We start from the raw sequence: 21,493 nt of genomic DNA on the forward strand, positions 1-21,493 counted from the left end.
GCGGTATCGACCACCTCACTGTTACAGAGATCCTGTGAGCATCTCAGATCCTGCCCTGGCTGTGAGGCTTTCCAGTGGCATAAATTATTGATGTTACTGAAGGAAAAGGTGCCTGGGGCTGTCGGGCTCATGTCCTTTGCCTACTGATGAGAGGAGGCAGCCTCAGAATAGAAGGCATCTGGCCAGCATTCCGCCCCAGCATCCTGCTCAGGTACATTCCGGGGTGAGGATGCACCCCAGGCATTGGTCGGCCTGCAATCCAGCACTTATTCGTGGTCTTGCCACGTCGGTCGCTGACGTGCCACTGCAGCTACTTATGCTTTGTCCACACGCCACCTGGGCGGTTATTTACTTAACTTTTGAATCAACCCACTTACAAGAAAACCAAACACATTCAAGTATTTATCTCCAGACATTTTTAAATTGCTCATTGAGACTGGGTGCAGTGGCTCATAACTGTAATCCCAGCACTTTGGGAGGCTGAGGCAAGAGGATCACTTGAGGACAGGAGTTTGAGACCAGCCTGGCCAGTATGGTGAAACCCTGTCTCTACTAAAAATAAAAAAAATTAGCTGGGCGTGGTGCCACGTGCCTATAGTCCCAGCTACTTGGGAGGCTGAGGCAGAAGAATCGCTTGAACCTGGGAGGTGGAGGTTTCAGTGCGCCAAGATCTTGCCACTGCACTCCAGCCTGGGCAACACAGCAAGACTCTGTCTCAATAAATAAATAAATAAATAAAAATAAAATAAAATCGCTCGTTGATGTAACCCATGTTGCATACCCACTGGGCGCATTTCAACCTACCACCCTTTGGAGAAACATCATCCTAGCACAATTGCTTGTCACGAGGTACTAAAGCACACGAGGGATCAAAATTTAAGAACTGGAGGTGTCAGAACAAAATGCCAACAGTCCCTGACCCAGTGGAGGGGCCCTGGAATGGATTCCCCTGAGACATCTCATCAATGGCCAGCTCAGTTAAGAGACTTCTCAGCAAGTTTCAGCAAGCAATGCTGCAAGCAGCCTCTCTAATCCCATCCAGCCCCAGGGTGGCTGGGAGGATGACAGGCAGGAATGTGCTTTGCAGTCCTCACTACCACCGATTCCCCAACCCCTCCTCACCCAGTAGGCCAGTGGTTCCGAACCAGTTGCAATTTTGACCCCAAGGGGACATTTGGCAATGTCTAGAGACATTTTCGGTTGTCACAACTAGGGAGGGAGATGCAATTGGTATCAGGGGGATAGAGACCAGCAATGCTGCCAAACATCCTACCATAGGACAGCTCCCATGAGAAAGGATTATCCAGCCCTACAGGTCAACTGTGCCAAGGTGGAGCAAGCCTGGTTTAGGCCCGTAAAGAGAGAATCGATGGGGAAGATGCCACAAAACCAGCCAGGCCCCTCAGCAGCAGGCCTGCACCCTGGGTCTCCTTGCAAGAACTTGGCCTTCTGAAGCTGTTTCCATTCACTCCCGGAGGGGGTTCTCTCTTTTCCAGACCTGGCTGCAAATTGGGACTTTTGTTTCTCCAGCTCCTCCCACTTCCTGTTCAGCCATGCAATCGCAACAGAAAACCTATGTGGAGGATGCCAACACCAAGATGGCGACCAAGCTTCTGAAATGGTGCAGAGTTCTATGGCCCTGGTCCAGGTTTCCAGCTCCTGACTCCTCTCTGACATGGGAAATAGATACACTCTTGCTTTCTGTTTTCATCCCTGAGGGTGGAACTCTCTGCTCTTCCGGGACAGCTGTTGTTTTCGCTGCTCAGCATCCGCTTCTCCCATTTCTGGAAAGAGCACCTGATTTTCCCTTGGAGAGCTACCTTGCGTCTGAGCTCCCAGCATGGGCATCTGTCCTAGGCCTGGCCAGTCAGAGCATTTATGCTACCCTTAGCCACAGTGAGTGGTTCATGGAAAGGCACGTGGCCTGAGCCAGGCCCGTGAGAATCCGCTCTAGGATTGTTCTAGCACTCACTGGAAAGAGGTCTTCTCTTTCTGCTGGGGTTGAAAAACTACAAGGATGGAGGCCTGAAGCTGGAGAACACTCAGGGTGAGAACTTGTCTGAGAGTAAAGCTGTCCCAGAGGAAACAGCTATGGGATGGACCACAGTCCTAATACACTGAATGGCTGGATTCATCCATGCCTGAAGCCAGCCTGGTCTATGCAGTTCCGGCAGCCAGTTAACTCCCCCAGCCCCTGCTTTTTTTGGATTAAGCCAGTTTGAGCTGGGTTTCTGTCACTTACCAACAAAGAAGTTCTAATGTTCCTCCCACATCTTATGGCCCCCTTCTTCCAGGAAGTCCTCCCTACCCAATATCTAAGCACACAGATGCAACTGATGGCACCACTTGTCTCAAGTGGGTCATTATCATTGCCAAGGCTGCCCATGAGGTGACAGCCACCCACTCCATAGGACAATGTCCAGGATGTTTGGGGGAGGGGTGTGGCACATTGCCTCACAGACTGATGCTGAGGCAGCTCATCTAGGATTTCTGGGGGATTCAGAAATGCCCCCCAGAGTTTCCTATTGCAGCCAAAGTGACAACAACAATAACTGGTTAACCCTTACAGTGCTATGTTCTAGGCACTCTGTGTACTTCGCGTATATTAATACCTAATGATCCACATTATAATTCTATAAGGTAAGTACTATTACTATCTCCATTTTACAGGAGACAAAACCTGGCACAGGGAAGACAGCAGGCTTGACCAAGGTCACGCAGCTACAAAGGGGAGAGGCCAGACGCAAACAATTGTCCTATTGCTTTTTACTACACACTAGCTTTTACTACACACTAGAGTCCCAGAAGTGCCACTTGCTGAGCCTTTGACTGGCAAGTCAATCAAAGTAGATTCTCCCTGGCCTGGCACAGTGGCTCACGCCTGTAATCCCAGCACTCTGGGAGGCCGAGGAAGGCAGATCATTTAAGGACAGAAGTTCGAGACCAGTCTAGCCAACGTGGTGAAACCCCGTTTCTACTAAAAATACAAAAATGAGCTGGGCGTGGTGGCACGTGCCTGTGATCCCAGCTACTTGGGGGACTGAGGCAGGAGAATGATGTGAACCCAGGAGGCGGAGGTTGCAGTGAGCCGAGGTCACGCCACTGCACTCTAGCCTGGGCAACAGAGTGAGACTCCGTCTTAAAAACAAACAAACAAACAAACAAACAAAAAAACCCAAAGTAGATTCTCCCTGTCCTTGTCAATCTTTTGAGTGTTATCTTTGTAGCGTGTACCTCAATTTTCAATTATTTGATTTTATTTTTTTGAGACAGAGTCTCGCTCTGTTGCCCAGGCTAGAGTGCAGTGGCATGATCTCGGCTCACTGCAACCTCTGCCTCCTGGGCTCAAGCCATTATCCTGCCTCAGCCTCCCAGGTAGCTGAGATCACAGGCACCTGGCTAATTTTTGTATTTTAGCAGAGACAGAGGTTTTGCCATGTTGGCCAGGCTGGTCCTGAACTCCTGACCTCAAGTGATCTGCCCGCCTCAGCCTCCCAAAGTTCTGGGATTACAGGCGTGAGCCACCACACTGGGCCAGATTATTTTATTTGTATTACTCTTTTGGTCTGTTCCTCACCATTCCCCTCTTCCCCCAACCCCTACCTCATGCCCGGGACCTTGTCGTCTGCACCATTTCCCCAGTGCCTGGCACTTGGGCAGTGCTCACAATCCAGTTGCCGAATGAATGGATAAATGTGGTCTCCAAACCTCACGCCACCCCGAAAGGCTGTGTGTTCTCATTCCCATTTATAGAGGCGGAAACTGAGGGTCTGAGAGGTTTACATCGAAGTTTGGTTCTCGGGCTGGCAAAAGCAGCAACATCGCCCTGGAGCTCTTTAGAAACGCAGATTCTCAGGGCGTGGGTCCAGCCACCAGTGCTTCCACCAGTGCTGCAGGCGATGTGGGGGTGTACTGAGGCTGGATACACAAGGACACGTACAGCAGCGAGAGCCGGAACTCAGAGCCCTAGCTCCTTCACCTCCCCACCCCAGCCCAAGACAAGGCAGGCAATGCCCACGATCCACTGTGCCCCATGGCAGGTAAGCCCCCATCCTGCTAAATTAGCCACCTGGTGCCTCCCACCCCCGAGAGCTGGGCAGCTCTCCAGGAGCCCCAGAAGGAACAATACCAGATTAGAGGTTTCGAGTCAGCCTCGAGGCAGGATTGATTGGGACGGGATGAATATATGGCAACAAACCCGTGGGATGCAGGCGTGCGCTTCTCAAAAGGAGTAATGAATAAATGTGAACGAATGCACAAGACTCAGCTCACATACTAATTACCTTTGCTGCCAGCCAGGCTCCTAGAAATGTGACTCACTCAGATGCTCTCTCTCTCTCACACACACACACACGCGCACGCATGCACGCACTCTGCAGAGGGGCCAGAAGCAGCTAGCAGGTGGAGGAACAGCACACTCTATCTCTCCACGTGCTGGGGCCTGCAGAGGCCAGAACACAGGCAGGCAGGATTCCTTGTGTGAGAAGGAAAACAAGGCCTGCCCGGAGGCTACACCAGGGCCATACCTTGGTGTGAACTTAGGAATCAGATCTCCCAGTTTCCGATAATGTCCCCACACCACCTGCTAGCACCTTGTGACTCTGGGCAGCTGCCATAAGGCGCCTCACCTGCAAAACAAAGGTGCTAACAGTGTCCACCCCATGGGGCTGCGGTGACGGTTAAAATAATTAGGGTTTAGGACGGTAGTTAACGGGGTAAGCACTTTATATAAGGTGTCTATTAAATACATAAAAAAGGCCAAGCGCAGTAGCTCACACCTGTAATCCCAGCACTTTGGGAGGCGCAAGGCAGGCAAATCGCTTGAGCCCAGGAGTTGGAGACCAGCCTGGGCAACATAGTGAAACCCTGTCTCTATAAAAATACAAAAATTAGCCAGGTGTGGTGGTGTGTGCCTGTAATCCTAGCTACTCAGGAGGCTAAGGTGGGAGGATCGCTTGAGCCCAAGAGTTTGAGCTGCAGTGAGCCGTGATTGAGCCACTTCACTCCAGCCTAGGTGACAGCATAAAGACCCTGCTCAAAATATAATAATAATAAAATAAAATAAATAATAATAAAATAAAATAAAAAAGATTGGCAAAGGCTCCCTTGTCTGAGGTGGTGAGCTCTTCTGAAACTGATTTTTCTAGAAGGGGTGGTTGCCATGGAGATGGTGTTGTAACGAGGTGGCTCGCCTAGGTATTTGTCCACCGCTGGTTTCCAAGCTCATGCCTGTAATCCCAGCACTCTGGAAGGCTGAGGTGGGAGACCGCTTGAGGCCAGGAGTTCAAGACCAGCCTGGGCAACATAGCAAGACTCTTGTCTCTGTTATAAATAAAATAAAATAAGAAAAGAATGTGTTGTAATGAGATTACTGGTTTAGGTTTTTGTCCACTGCTGGCTTCTAGCCTCCCCCATCAAACATCAACGAAAGAGGTCCCTGAGGTGGTGTGAAGGGGAGACCCTCTTGGGGTGGTTGGCCCTGGGGACTCCCACACTCTTCTGCAACCTGCAGCAGGTGCTCTAAGTGAGAGCCTCGCTGTGGAGGTAGAACCTAGGCCAGAGGACCTTGGGGTGCCCTGAAACCAGGCATCTCTCTTGCGGAGTCAGACCCAGGACACCCGGAGAGCAGACACCAGCCATTCTCTTGGGAACCAGCATCCTCATCTTCCCTTTCACTCACGGGAAAGGAGACATGAAATGTACAAAACCGTTCTAGAACATTCTTACTGGCCTTGCCCCAGCTGCTACCAGCACGGCTCCACCCTGTGTCCCCTCGACCCCAGCCATGTCCCCTCGACCCCAGCCATGTCCCCTCCGAGTGTCTAGCAGGGCAGTGGCATCTTAACCTACCTTCTCTAAAGATAGCGGTAGGCACTGGAACACAGAAGGGAAAAACAAAATGAGCAGGTGGGTTGGGAGTGGATTTCCGAGCCCTGCGCATATTTAATAGTTCAGTGCCCAGTAACCACATGAATACGGGTACACAGTTCACTCTCCCATCAGGCTGAAAGGCCTCAGTGGGAGGCAGGCCAGAAGAGGGGAGTCAGAGCTATATGACACTGGGCATTACTTAACCTCTCTGAACCTCGGTCTCTTCATCTGTAAAATGGGGATAATGATAGCGCTGCCTTGCAAGGCTGGTGTGAGAAGTACGTGAAAAATAGTCTGGGCCAGGCGTGATGGCTCATGCCTGTAATCCCAGCACTATGGGAGGCAGGAGATTGCTTGAGGAAGGGAGTTCAAGACCAGCCTGGGCAACGTAGCAAGACTGTCTCTATTATAAATAAATAAAACAAGAAAAGAAAAGTCAGGTTTGGTGCCCGACACAGAGGAAGCAACAGCTTTTTAGTGAATTGCTTGTTAAAAAGTCAATCATGGCCAGGCGCGGTGGCTCATGCCTGTAATCCCAGCACTTTAGGAGGCTGGGGTGGGCGGATCACTTGAGGACAGGAGTTTGAAACCAGCCTGGCCAACATGGTGAAACCCTGTCTCTATTACAAATACAAAAATAAGCCGGGCGTGGTGGTGCACACCTGTAATCCCAGATACTTGGGAGGCTGAGGCAGGAGAATCTCTTGAAACCGGGTGGCAGAGTTAGCAGTGAGCCGAGATTGCGCCACTGCACTCCAGCCTGGGCGACAGAGTTAAACTGTCTCAAAAAAGAAAGACAATCATGATTCCCATTTTCCTGTTGCGAAAATGAAGACAGAGACGTCAGGAAAATTGGCCAGGGGTTCACTGGAATTTACAGGCTGGCCTGGGACTAGCCCCCATTTCTCCCAGCTCCTGACCTCAAGGCCTTTCTGCTGCATCCCTGTTCTGAATCCCTCACGTGTGGCAGAGGCTCAGGATGGGGCTGCAGAGCCAGTATCCCCATGCACCCCAGCATCACAGTCTGTCCCAACTCACTCCTGCTGGAGCCTCTGGTCCATTTCCTGCTCTGCAGGATTAAACTGTTACAAGGTTTCCTGACTTCAGACCCGCTCTTTCCCAGACCCCCAATTCTCACCCTCTGATATCTTTTCCAAGTTACAGGATCTCATCATCTTCATTTCCCAATGCTGACTAGACCACTGGCCCATTTGAGGGCTCTCAAATTAAAAAATCCTCATAGGTTAGTAAACAGGGTTGCAAGAACACAAGCTCTGTGATCCATGAATATGCAAAGCAGCTCCAGTCCTGTAAATAAAAGCAATCATTGAAATGCAAATTGCATCCTTGGCTGCCCGATCCACAGTGGTTGGTTCCTCTCAGGCTGTAATTCCGAGAAGAAAATGTGACTAAGCGGAACCCCCAGGAAGCTCTGCGAGAAAGTGCTTATGGGGCCGTGGGCTCCGGGTGGCTCCATTAGGGTGGATTAAAACTGTATGAAAGTAGGGAGTGGATTTTAAAACCTGAGCTGCTCCTCCAGTTGGCTTGCAGTGGCTGGCTAGGCTCAAAGCGGTCCCCCAAGGCTGGACAGAGCCCCTTGGAGGCTCCCAGCGTCTCTCTATCCCCATGGGCAGAATGGAAAGGGGGGCTATTTTCCATTTCCTTGTCAACGTCAGGGGAGCTTCTACAAATCAGATCCCATGGCCTCCCACTCAAAACCCTCCAAGGGTTCACTGGTCCAAACAGAATAAACCCTAAACTCCTTTCCATGACCCAAAAGATCATGATCTGGCTGGTCCCCACCATTCCCCTATCCCCACCCCCAAATCTGCCTACAGCTCCAGCCACAATGGCCTTTGTTCAGTTCCTCTAAGCTCATTCCCACCTCCAAGCTTTTGCAGGCACAGTGCCTTCCTCCTGGTTCAGTCTTCCTCCAAGACCTCCCAGCGGGGGGCCCCTCTTCTAGCTGGGCTCCACTCAAATGTCACTCCCGGAACAGTCATCTCAGGTACATACACCCCTGTCACCTTCTTTTACATCACCCCATCTTATTTTCCTGGCCGTCCTCACCCCAATCGGATTTCATAGCCATTTGCTATGGGTTTGTTTAATGTTTGTCCACTCACTTCCCCAGCCCCGGGAGAGCAGGGGTTTTGTCCGTTTTATACAAGGCACCCAGTTCTGTCCCTGGCACGTTTCTTGAAATAACATATTAATCCAGTAAAGATTCTGAGTTTATCTTTCTAACAAAACTGCCTGTCTTGCTGCCTGTGCCCCAAATGGCGGCTCCTTCCTCCTGGAATCTCCTTCCCTTCCCAACTCAGCTGACCCCTTTCCAGGCTTAGAGCAGGGAGCAGATAGCAAACTGTTCACTCCACAGTCTTAGATACCAAACTGGCCGGGAGGGCTTGCAAACGACAGATGCCAATTTGCATTCTATTTACATGTCATTTGCATGCAGTTTAACTCAAAGCCTGGATCCTCCGCAAGCCCGAGTCCCCACCGAAGAAACTTCTGAATTAAGAAGGTTCCTTGGCTGAAGTGCCGGGGTTTTTGTGCCAGATCCCTCCCCCACTTCTCTTGTCTTTGCGGGGTCCCCCAGGGCTTTCTGGGCTCTGTTCAGGTGCCCCCCGGCCTGGTGCAGTTGGGCGGCCAATGTGGCGCGTGGGCTGGGGCCCCAGGCGGGGACGCCGCTGCCCGCCACACTCCAGGGGCCTTTGTCCGCGCTCCAAGGAGCCGCCCCCTTAGCGAACGGGGGACGGAAAGGGAGGACTGGCTAGGCCTGGGTGTGACAGAGCAAGGACGGAGGAGTGAACCCGCTGCACGGGGGAGATTTCTGGGGCAAGGTCATTTGGCCCCTTCCCAGGCTGTTCAACCGGCTGCCCGGGGCCAAGGCGGGTGCGGGCTCCTCCCGCGCGCTCCCTTTTCGGCCTAAGCGCTAGGGACCCCGGGATGTGTGGGGTCCTTGTGGGGCTGGAAGCCTGTGTCCCCCAAGGAGAGGGGACCGAGAACAGGTCTAGTCCTTATCTCCAGCCTAGCCGCCTCTTCCAGAGGTCCAAGTGCCCCCTGTCTGGAAGGGAAACGCCACTCCCCCCCCCCGGCCATTGTATGCAGCCGCCCCCTCCTCCCCACCCCTCCCCGTCATTCGTCCCCAGCCCAGGTCTCAGCTCTGCCATCTCCCACCGCCGTGTCCCCCCCTCCCCTTGCTGAGTAATGCGCACTCAAGCCGACTGCGGGCTTGACCCCCAGCCCCCGCGACAGGTGCGGCTGTTCACCCCCAAAGTCCAGCCCTTGTGCCCCCGGCTGCGTCTGCCCTGTCCACAGTCAGCCCCCAACGCGGCCCCAGGACCAGCCCGCAGCTCCTCACACACGACGAGTCACTAGGACACGGCTGGGCTCCTTTACCCTCCCAGCTGCCCTTCACCTGTGGTCGCCCCCACACTCTCCTGGGAGACTTGGATCTCTACCTGGTCCGGGCACAGTCTCCCTCCCCCCGTAAAGGTCCCCAGACCGTCCCCTCCCCCGCCCACCCCTCTACGGCTCTGCTCTCGTCGCACCGTGGTTCCCCTCGCCCAGATCCCACAACTCCCCCAGCAATAAACTCCCTGGCTTGGGTTGAGGGGGCGCTTAGAAAAACACAAGAAGCAGACCCCCCAATTCTCCCAAATCCACGGCGGGAAAAGTTTCCGGGGTCCCCACAGCGTCCTCCACTGCATCGGCGCAGCTCGCACTTACCGACCCCCGCGGCCCCGCAGCGCCGACGCTCCAGCTGGCCTTCGGCCCGAGTCACATCTCTGCAGCGCGGCCGCGGCCCCCGCTCCACGCACGCCCGCCTGCGGGTCCAGCTTCACTGCAGCGCCTGCCAGAGTCGCTGCCGCGCGAGGCGCCCCCTGGCCCGGCCCGCGCTGCTGCAGCGACCGCGGCCCCGCCCCCGCCCCCGCCCCCGGCCGGCCCCGCCCCCGGGCCTCCGAGCCCCACCCCCGGTCCCGCCGGCGGTTCCGCGCGGGGCTAGGCGCCGTCTGCATGCTCCCCCGGAGCCCAAGCTCGTAGCTTCTAGCCCGGATCTCAGAGACGATTCCCCCGACCTCGTGCCCCCAATTCGGGGACATTCCCCCCACAACGTCAGTGCGCCCGTAAGCAGTCCAGACGAGCCGGGCAACTCCCCAGGGTAGATCCATTTGCGGGAACACCCCCCTAGCCAATACACTTACCGAGGGAGGTATCGCGACCCAGGGGTCCCAGCGCAGAAGCCTTCCTGCCCCCAGGCCACGCTCCAAGGTGAGTTCATAAGCAGTAACTTCCCCGAAACACACCAGCACCAGGTCCAGGACGCAGAGAGGATCGATCCCGCCCGGTGCCTCTCGAAGTCACCAACGCCCCGGTATACACCTAGGCGCACACACACCGCTAGGCCTCCTCCAGGCAGGTTCCTCCTGGACACACTCTTCTCTCTCCTCACTGCCCACCTCCCAGATGTCGTTGTCCGTTTGCGCACACTGGGACCAACACCCGCTTCCTTGGCCCCTCGAAACACACACGTCCAGTCGGTGCACCCCTCACGTGGGTCCCTACGCAGGATCGCCACCACCCCTACCGCACACATCACCCACGTACGCACACGTCCACTGCCCTTCAGGGCTCACACACTCCGCGGCCCGGGCCACTGGCCGTGCGCTCCGCAGACGGTCAGGGCACAGCCCGGACGCGTGTCCGCTGGGCGGCCGTGGGACCTGCTTGAAGGAGGGGTCCGGGGCAGCCGTCTCTGAGTCCCCCTCACCCCGTCCTAGTCCTCAGGCCTCTCCGAGGTCGGCATTGCTTCGACCAGGCCTGGGAGCTGCGCTCCGGCACCCCATATAGGGCTGGTTCCCTGGGTGACCTTCAGACCATCAAACCCTGGCAGTCTCAGGTGGCCCCCCGCCAAAGCCAGAAACAGACCTTTGAGAAGCATCCCTTCCCTGCACTCCAGATTCTCAGGGTGAGATTTCCTTTCTCCCTCCGCGGTGCGCCCCCCAATCTCTCCCCCCGTCGCCGCAACCATCCCAGCCACATAAGACCAAAAGGGATAGGACGGACCCCTGCTCCCCTCTCCCGGGGGCTGCAGGAAGGGGAGATGCGGAACACTTCCTTCTGGGAATAGTGGCAGCCCCTGATCTTTGGGGACCGTGGCCCTTCCAGATACTCCCATCCCTCCCCGCCAGCCTCCCAGTTCCGGTCCGGTTAGGCCACATCCCCCTTGGGCACGCATCTCTGGGATACCTTTTATTATATTCAAGGGAAAATGGAAAGGAAGAACCATAATGGCAGTTTTTCGCCCCACCCCTGGTTTATTTTCATGGATCCTCAGAGCCCAGAACAGTTCCAGGCACAGTAGGCGCTCATTAAATATTTGCGGGACGACCCAAAGTGTGTTCCCGCCAGACTGCGCAATTGGAAAGTGGATGGGCACTGTCACCTGGTGGCAGCTCTTGGAACTGACGCCGAGATCCTTTTGTCAACGTGGGCAAGTTCACTTTCGTGAGCCACACGTCCTCAACGTCTACAAAATGGAGATCTTTTTCATCGCACATGCCTATTGGGGTTGTTGTGAAGGTCTAACACGTGCTAACATATAAAGTGCTTCACGCAGGGTCTGGCATGTGGAAAATCCTTAATATGAGCTGATTAACATTGCAGTTACGGTTATATTCCCTTTCCCACTTGTTTTACAGAGGACCCTGACTGTGATGGTCAGTTTCACTTTGGGTGATGATACCACAGGAAGCTCAGAGTGAAAATGAAGGAGGACATTGAGTGGCAGGTGCATTCCTTCCCTCCAAAAAGTTCAAACACCCATGGATGATAATAATAACAATAATAGCTGAGTACGTAGTGCTTTCTGTGTGCCAGGAGCTATTCTAAGTGTTTTAAATTCTTTAATTCATTTAATCCTCCCAGTTACCCTTTAGGCCAGAGACTGTTATTCTCCCTGTTTTACAGATGGAGACACTGAGGCCAAGAGGGGTTAAGTACTGCTCCGGGGTTAGACGGTTGGCAAAGACAAAATCCAATCCAGGCCATCTGGCTCTGCAGGCCATATTATCCACCAATGGTTAGACTGGTGTCATTTGCTGTCAGGTCAGACATTGTCACAGAGGAACCTCACCTCCCAGGAGAGTTCACTGGGTCTCCAGCCTTGGAGAGAATGGCTCCAGGAGGTCCAGGGAGCCATGTCAGGCTCTCAAGTGCCCAGTTCACTTTGTCTAATGAAAACCAGTGGCTTCTCTATTCCTCACCTGAGAAATGGTCAGTGCACTGCCCATGGCTTCCCACTGACAAATGTCATGGTATGTGTATTAGTCCATTTCATACTGCTATGAAGAAATACCCAAGACTGGGTAATTTATAAAGAAAAAGAGATTTAATGGACTCAAAGCTCCACATGGCTGGGTAGGCCTCACAATCATGGTAGAAGGCAAAAGAGGAGCAAAGTCACATCTTATACGGTGGCAGGCAAGAGTGCATGTGCAGGGGAACTGCCCTTTATTAAACCATCAGATCTTGTGAGACTTATTCACTGTCATGAGAACAGCATGGGAAAAACCCACCCCCATGATTCAATTACCTCCCTCCAGGTCCCTCCCATGACATGTAGGGATTATGGGAGCTACAATTCAAGATGAGATTTGGGTGGGGACACAGCCAAACCATATCAGTGTGTAATTAGATATTTGCATGGCTCTCTGCTTGGTGTCTGTCTCCCCTACAAAACTGTATCTCAGTGCTGTGCTGTCCAATCTACACTGTCTGATAATGGCAGCCGCTAAACATGTGCCCACTAGGCACTTTATATGTGACTCGTATGACTACAGGATTGAACTTTCAGTTTTTGTTTGTTTGTTTTTTTTTAGATGGAGTCACTGTCACCCAGTCTGGAGTACAATGATGCTATCTCGGCTCACTGCAATCTCCACCTCCTGGGTTCAAGTGATTCTCCTGCCTCAGCCTCCCGAGTAGCTGGGATTACAGGCGTCCACCACCATGCCTGGCTAATTTTTGTATTTTTAGTAGAGATGGGGTTTCACCATGTTGGTCAGTCTGGTCTCGAATTCCCGACCTCAGGTGACCCACCTGCCCAGGCCTCCCCAAGTGCTGGGATTACAGGCGTGAGCCACCGAGCCCGGCCTCAGTTTTATTTATTTTTAATTGATTTAAATTTAGGCTGGACATGCACGATGACTCATGTCTATAATCCAGCACTTTGGGAAACTGAGGTGGGAGGATTTCTTGAGGCCAGGAGTTTGAGTCTGCAGTGAGCTATAATTGCACCCATGCTCTCCAGCCTGGGTGACAGAGTGAGACTCTGTCTCTTAAAATAAATAAATAAGTAAATAAATAATCAATAACCACATGTGGCTACTGTATGCATAGCATATCTTTAAGCTTGATGAGGACAAGAACTATGTCTATTGTTTATCCTGGCATCCAGTGCGTGGCACAGGGCATGGCTCATCGAATATTTGTTTGCTAAAAGAATAATTAACTTTGGGAGGTCAAGTTAGCAGGATTGCTTGAGGCCAGGGAGTTTGAGACCAGCCTGAGAAGCATAGGGAGACCTGTCTCTACAAAACATTAAAAATTAGCCAGGCATAGTGGCGTGCACCTGTAGTCCTAGCTACTCAGGAGGCTGAGGCAGGAGAATCGCTTAAGCCCGGGAGGTCGAGGCTGCATTGAGCTGTGATCATGCCACTACACTCCAACCTGGGCAACAGTGCAAGACTCCATCTCAAAAAAAAAAATTTTTTTTAAAGAAAATAAAAAAAAGAATAATTGAATTCCAGCTTTGCTTTCCCCTTTCAAGTATGTCTATTCTGTGTCCAGACCTTTCATGATCATCCTCTTGTCTCTGCGAATAAGCAGAACATCTCCTAAAGGAATGTGGCACTCAGGGCTTTGGAGTTGTCAAAGTCGATTTCCATGAATCATCTTGCCTGAACAACAGAACCTTCTGAGGTTGGTGTCTGTGTCGCATGTGGTAAAATGAGGCTTGGGAAGGTTGAGGGACTTTCCCTTTGTCTCACAGCTGTATGTGTCAGAGGCGGGACTCAAACCCAGTTACCCATGGTCTTCTCACTTCCCACTGTGATCCCAGTGCCTGACCATGGGACCTCAGCAGGGTCTCCTCAGTGCCAGGCTCTGTGCCTGATCCCGTTGGTGGTCCCTAGATGGATATGGTGTGATCTTGCACTCAGGATGCTCCATGTCAATGGAGGAGGTTGACCTTCTCGGTAGAGTGTGAGGGGGGTTAGGACAGGGCACTATGGAAGGACCTCTGTCTTAGTCCATTTTGTATTGCTATGAAGGAATACCTGAGGCTGGGTAGTTTTTTGTTTGTTTGTTTGTTTGTTTTTGAGATGGAGTCTTGCTCTGTCTCCCAGGCTGGAGTGCAATGGCATGATCTCGGCTCACTGCAACCTCCATCTCCTGGGTTCCCCAAGCGATTGTCCTGCTTCAGCCTCCCAAATAGCTGGGACTACAAGCTATTGCATACGCCACCATGCCCAGCTAAGTTTTCGTATTTTTAGTAGACATGGGGTTTCACCATGTTGGCCAGGCTAGTCTCGAACTCCTGACCTCAGGTGATCCACCCGCCTCGGCCTCCCAAAGTGCTGGGATTACAGGCGTGAGCCACCACATGTGGCTGGGACTGGGTAATTTATAAAGAAAAGAGATGTATTAGCTCACAGTTCTGCAGGCTGTACACGTTTGACCCCAGCATCTGCTCGGCCTCTGGGAGGCCTCGGGAAGCTTTTGCTCATGGCAGAAGGCGAATGGGGAGCTGGTGTGTCACATGGTGAGAGAGAGAGAGCCAGAGAGATGCTGGGCTCCTCTAATCAGCCAGCTCTTGTGTGAACTAACAGAGAGAGAACCCGCTCACTACTGTGAGCCACTCATGAGGGATCCATCCACATGACCCAGACACCTCCAACACCGGGAATCACATTTCAACATGAAATTTAACGTGGACAAATATTCAAACCATATCAACTTCCTACCTACATACTTTGCTTGGCTAGGCTGAGAAGGTTCCCAGGCTCCCCTGAGACTCCAGCACTTGATGTTCTCCTTAGAGCAGCAATGGGGGACACTTCAGGCTGTTGGCATTTCTGGAAGCATCTTTGGGGTGAGCAGCCAGGAGCACTGACTAAACAAATGTGGAACACACCATTGGCACCATTCCACTATTTTGTGCCCATGACAGGCATCACCAACGGATTGCTGCTTTTAATGCCCTCAGTCTGTAACTGTAACTGCCCATTATGTGTTAGAAAATTCAGGCTGGGTACAGCGGCTCACACCTGCAATCCCAGCACTTTTAGAGGCTGAGGTGGGAGGATCACTTAAGCCATGGAGTTCAAGACCAGCCTGGGCAACAGAGCAAAACTCCCATCTCTACAAAAAATTTGTAACCAGGTGTGGTAGCATGTGCCTGTAGTCCCAGCTACTCTGGAGGCTGAGGTGGGAGGGTTGTTTGAGTCTAGGAGGTTGAGGCTGCAGTGAGCTGTGATCACACCACTGCATTCCAGCCTGAGTGACAGAGCAAGACCTTGTCAAAAAAAAAAAAAAAAGAAAGAAAGAAAAGAAAAGAAAAAAGAAAAGAAAATTCATTCACAGTGGCAAAGTGCTCTTCAGTCGTTTCTGGAAGTCCCCAATGGGGTGTCCCCATAGACATCCACAAACCAGTGTGTCAGTTGCAGTCAAAATGTGACTGCCACCCTCTCTTCCTACAGGTTCTTGTCTGTGAGTACACAAGATTGCTTGGAGTAGCCTCATCATGGCCCCATTGGTCCCCTGCAAGGCCGCCATGGGGACACTCTCCCAAAGCCCCCAAAGCTGTCAGGAAACATTTAAGCAGCAGGACAATCGTTATGGCCTACACAATAGGGATGTTTGTTATCACACAACAATAAGTTGGGATGTGAGTGATCTCACAGTTGGTCCATTGCTCAACAATGTAAACAGGGGCCCAGTGTCTTTCTAGTAGTCTTCTGATCAGCTGTCCTCTGCTTGGGACCTCATGGTCACAAGATAGCTGCCATGGCACCACACATCACATCTTCACTTGACAATCTCCAGTATGGGAAAGAAGCTGTCCAGGGAAGAGAGCTCTTCTTGTGAGCCTCCCTGTTAATCAGAAAGAAAATCATTCCTAGAACTGCCCTACTTCTCACCCCAGCTGCAGAATTACCCTTATATTTCCTTGGTCAGAACTGAATCACCTCGCTTCCCCTAGTACAAAGGAGGCTGAGAAGTGAGCTCTTGGCACCAAGAGACTCAGTAAAGAAGGAGGGTGAGGGAAAGGTGCTTGAGGCAGGAACCCTCAGTGTCTGCCCCAAGTGACCTTCCTGAGAGTTGAAGGAGCAGGGGCTTGAGCTGGTGGCACACATGTCCACTGCCCTACCCAGCCACCTGTAAGGGTAGCTTCTGAGCTTCTGAGTCACCACTATCTCAGGGGGATCAAACCCAATCCCAGGGCCAGATAGAAAGTGTGTGGCCCCTTTCCCTTCTCCCCTCCCCTCCTTTTCTCCTGACACAAATCTGTCACAGAAGCAGCTCTCTATCTTCATAGAAGGTTTCTGCTTTACCCTTTGGGAGGCCGAGGTGGGCAGATAGCCTGAGGTCAGGAGTTCGAGACCAGCCTGGCCAACATGGTGAAACCCTGTGTCTACTACAAATACAAAAAAATTAGCTGGGCATGGTGTCACATGCCTGTAATCCCAGCTACAATGGAGGCTGAGGCAGGAGAATCGCTTGAACCTGAGAGGCAGAGGTTGCAGTGAGCCGAGATCACGCCACTGCGCTCCAGCCTGGGCCACAGAGTGAGACTCGGTCTAAAACAACAACAACAACAAAAGGTTTCTGCTTTGTCATTTCACTACTAGAAGGTCCCTTGCTGTGTCCCCAAAACAAAGGAACTGTCCCCCCCAAAGACAAACTCAAGCCTCTACCCCTATGTAAAACAAAGAATGATTTGAATGGTTGCAATTCTAGGTTATTTATTTATAGGCGTCTATGAACTTCCTGGTGGAGGTTTAAGAAATGTTGGACAATTTATCTTTACTCGGTTATGAAGCTTAGAGTGATGTGGGATCCACTTTAAGAGAAAGGGTGGAGGCAGAGACTGGATGTGCCAGCCCCAGAGCCCAGGCTGTAACCACTGCCCCGTCCTGCTGTTTTACCCCCGGGCAGGAATCCTCTGATCAGCTTCACTTTCTCTTAGTTTTTCCTTATGACACTGTGATGTACTTCCAAATCACCAGGCTCTTGTCCACATGAACACTCTGGTTCAGAGGGTGGGAGAGGATTCGTACCCCCAAAAGCTCCCAGCTGGGCTGTCAGACCCAGGACCTCACTCTCAGTGGCAAGACCTTGGCCCAGTTCTTCTCAGTCCTGGCTGCTCATGAGAATCACCTGAGTCAAAAAAAAAAAAAAAAAAAAAATTAGGTGCCTGGGTCCTCTCCTGGACCAATTCAATTAAGTGAGAATCACTGGGTCTGGAGGCTGAAGCAGGCTCAGACCATTGCTAAACAGGGTGGGAGGAGATGTCAGAAACACTGAGGATAGAATCTCCGGGTGGCCATGTCATCTTAGAGAAATCACTTAGTTTTTCTGCATCTTGGTTTCTGCATCTGTGAGATGAAGGGCTCTTAATAGTCTCCACCTGTTAGAGCCGAGTGAGCCGCAACCAATTGGACTCAGCCAGTGCCCGGGAGGGGTCAGGTGTTGTGGTTTTAATTTAAAAGGGCTTGAAGGAGATTTGGATCAAGAAAGCAAACCTGATCTCCAGTTACTCGTTATTCTTTGGTGAGTACGAATGCGGTGAAAACATGAAAATATGCCTGTTTCTTTCTACTCTCTTTCCTCAATGTACCAAGTGGTTCTTGAAGTGTTGTCCAGAGAACCTCTCTGGGGGTCTGCAGGATCAAAACTGTTTCCATAATAGCACTAAGACCTTATTTTCCGCTTTTACCGTCATTCTCTCACGAGTGTACAGTGGAGTTTCCCAGTGGCTTTTGGAGATGTGATGTTGCAACAGACCGATGGCGGGAGCAGGCGTGACAGTCCCGCTGTCCTCTATTAAGTCAGACATTTCGGAGGTTCTCAAAAATGTAAACTATTGCTGTGCTTCTCACTAATTTTCACGCACGTCCATGTGAAGAGACCACCAAACAGGCTTTGTGTGAGCAGTAAAACTTTTTAATCACCTGAGTGTAGGCGGGCTGAGTCCGAAAAGAGTCAGTGAAGGGAGATAGGGGTGGGGCCATTTTATAGGGTTTGGGTAGGTAAAGGAAAATTAGTCAAAGGGGGTTGTTCTTTGGCAGGCAGGGGTGGGGGTCACAAGGTGCTCAGTGGGGGAGCTGAGCCAGGAGAAGGAATTTCACAAGGTTAATCGCTCAGTTAAGGTGGGGCAGGAACAAATCACAATGGTAGAATGTCATCAGTTAAGGCAGGAACCGGCCATTTTGACTTCTTTTGTGATTCTTTACTTGCTTCAGGCCATCTGGACATATAGGTGCAGGTCACAGGGGTACAGTGGATTAGCTTGGGCTCAGAGGCCTGACACTAGTGGCTTTTTCCTTTAGAAAATACAGTTATTCTTCATAAAAAAGCTTTTATGTTAACATGTAATAGGTTTATTGTACGAATATTTTTAAATTTCCTTGGCTTTAATTTGAAATAGGGTGAATATTGGTAGGTATTTACTCGGTACTTACCTACCAATATTACCTCCTCCAAGTCCTTTAATTTTATTTATTTATTTAGTTTTTTGAGATGGACTCTCACTGTGTCACCCAGGCTGGAGGGCAGTGGCGTGATCTCAGCTCACTGCAAACTCCACCTCCTCTCAGGTTCAAGCGATTCTTGTGCCTCAGCCTCCTGAGTAGTTGGGATTACAGGTGTGCACCACCACACCTGGCTAATTTTTTGTATTTTTAGTACAGACGGAGTTTCACCATGTTGGCCAGGTTGGTCTTGAACTTCTGACCTCAAGCAATCCACTGGCCTTGGCCTCCTAAAGTGCTGGGATTACAGGCATGAGTCACCGTGCCTGGCCTCCAAGTCCTTTTAAATAAGAACAATAGCTCTTAATCTCTACTGGGCACTGACTCTGTCTGAGGCAGGATATAAAGTATTGGCATATACCTAAACAGAAGCTCTTTGGGGGTCTTCCACCAATTTATCAGTTTGAAGAGTGTGAAAGTGTCCCAAGACCATGAAGATTGAAAACCACCACTCAAGGAACAATTATTTAGAACCATCTCTCCAAAAGAGTACAAAAGAGTAACCAACAGTTATATAGCATTTACAGTTTGCCAGGCAGTGTTCTTTTTTTGTTTTTTTTTGAGATGGAGTCTTGCGTTGTCACCCAGGCTGGAGTGCAGTGGCACAATCTCAGCTCACTGCAACCTCTGCCTCCCAAGTTCAAGTGATTCTTCTGCCTCAGCCTCCCGAGTAGCTGGGACTACAGGTGCATGCCACTATGCTTGGCTAATTTTTATGTTTTTAGTAGAGATGTGGTGTCACCATATTGGCCAGGCTGGTCTTGAACTCCTGACCTTGTGATCTTCCCACCTCGGCCTCCCGAAGTGTTGAGATTACAGACATGAGCCACCATGCCCGGCCCAGGCACTGTTCTAAACACTTTGTATACACACACACGCATACAAATAAACTTTCTGATTCTCATGACAATCCTATGATGTGTACTATATCCCCATTTTACAGAAGTGCAAATTGAGGCACAGGGAGTTGCTCAAGTCCCCTGACAGAGGCCATGGGCCTGGGCTTCGTGTGCAGAAGAGCCTCCTCTAGATGTCCTCCTGCCAGTTGGACCTTGTCTCTGTTCTGTCCCACTGCTGGGAAGGGGAGAGTCCTCTTCCTCCTCCTCCTCCTCCTCTCTCTCTCTGTTTTCACATTTCTTACTGAGGGCTTGGCCCAGCCAACTGTGAAAGATTGTACCAGACAGGGCAGGCTGAGGTGGGAGCTGTGAGGTGGGGAAGGGAGCCTGAGGTGATTCGAGTTACATAAGGGCCCCTGGGACAGGGGACAGTTATATAATGGTGGGGAGAGGAGGGCAGGGATGGCGCAGTGAGTCAGGGCTAGGGAAGACACTGGGAGCTGGAAGAGGAAAGAGGAGGACAGGGCAGAGGAAATTGTCTGTTGCTAGCCGGGGTGGCTGCCATGCAGGAGGAAACTGGGACAGGGGATCGGGGCAGTTCTTCTGTCCTGTTGCTGCCCCCAGTGCCAGGGCCCCTGCCCTCACAGGCTCCATCCTCTACTCTCCTGGCCCCACTGAGTACAGATGATTCTGGAAGTCCTCTCATATATTTTTACCAAACTCCTTGACTGTTTAATTAACCAGAGCCCATTTCTGTTGCTTGCAAACAAGAACCCAGAGCAATACAGAGCCCTTTCCTGCCCAAACACCTGAATGGATAGGGGTATGGGAACTTCCAGGCACGTGGTAGGTGCTCAATGTATGCACATCGAATGGATAAGGACACAATGGCCGGGTGTGGCTAACACCTGTAATCCCAGCACTCCGGGAGGTGGAGGTGGGAGGATCACCTGAGTCCAGGAACTTGAGACCAGCCTGGGCAGCATAGCGAGACCCCGTCTCTACAAAAAAAAAAACCAAAACTAAAAAATTAGACAGGCATGGTGGAGCGCAACTGTAGTCCCAGCTACTCAGGAGGGGCTGAGGTAGGAGGATCACTTGAGCCCAGGATTTCGAGGCTGCAGTGAGCCGTGATCACACCACTGCACTCTAGCCTGGGCCACAGGAGACTGTCTCAAAAAAAAAAAAAAAAAAAATCCTAACCCCAAGGTATCAGAAAGTGGGGCCTTTGGGAGGTAATTAAGTCTTGAGGGTGGCCCATTGTGTTCTTATCCATTCGATGTGCACACATTGAGCATCTACCACGTGCCTGGAAGTTTCCAGACCCCTATCCATTCAGGTATTTGGGCAGGAAAGGGCTCTGTATTGCTCTGGGTTCTTGTTTGCAAGCAACAGAAATGGGCTCTGGTTAATTAAACATCAAGGAGTTTGGTAAAAATATATGAGAGGACTTCCAGAATCATGAGTGGGATTAGACCTCTTGTAAAGGAGACCCCAGAAAGTTTTTTAGCCCTGTTTTCACCCTGTAGGTGACACAGTGAGAGGATGGCATCCGTGAACCAGCAAGGAGGCCCTCACTAGACATGGAATCTGCCAGCGCCTGGATCTTAGACTCCCCACCCAGAGCTGTGAGCAAGACATCTCTATCATTTCTAAATTACTCAGTCTTGGCCGGGTGCAGTGGCTCACACCTGTAATCCCAGCACTTTGGGAGGCCGGCATGGAAGGATCACTTGAGGTTAGGAGTTGGAGACCAGCCTGGCCAACGTGTGAAATCCCATCTCTGCTAAAAATACAAAATTAGCCTGGTGTGGTGGCGGGTGCCTGTAATCCCAGCTATTCAGGAGGCTGAGGCAGGAGAATCGCTTGAATCCGGGAGGCAGAGGTTGCAGCGAGCCAAGATTGTGCCACTGCACTCCAGTCTGGGCAACAGAGTGAGAATGTTTCAAAAAAATAAAAAAATTA

At 51.5% G+C, this 21,493-nt stretch overlaps 1 protein-coding gene across 2 annotated transcripts in view; it reads right to left on the reverse strand.

Moving 5' to 3' along the window:
- GPRC5B (G protein-coupled receptor class C group 5 member B) overlaps positions 1–11,014 on the reverse strand; it is a 27,155-nt gene extending 16,141 nt beyond the window's left edge. Inside the window, exon 1 of one of the 2 annotated variants that reach the window (XM_003830556.7) lies at positions 10,083–11,014. In XM_003830556.7, the coding sequence (XP_003830604.1) occupies positions 10,083–10,474 (392 nt within the window). In that variant the 5' untranslated portion in view covers positions 10,475–11,014. Of the gene's footprint in view, positions 1–9,606; positions 9,805–10,082 lie in introns of those variants that run through there. The other variant, XM_003830555.5, reaches the window with a different exon arrangement.
- Positions 11,015–21,493: the final 10,479 nt, after the last annotated feature.

The sequence above is a fragment of the Pan paniscus genome, chromosome 18, assembly GCF_029289425.2.
Source record: "Pan paniscus chromosome 18, NHGRI_mPanPan1-v2.0_pri, whole genome shotgun sequence".
Classification (NCBI taxonomy): Eukaryota; Metazoa; Chordata; class Mammalia; order Primates; family Hominidae; genus Pan; species Pan paniscus.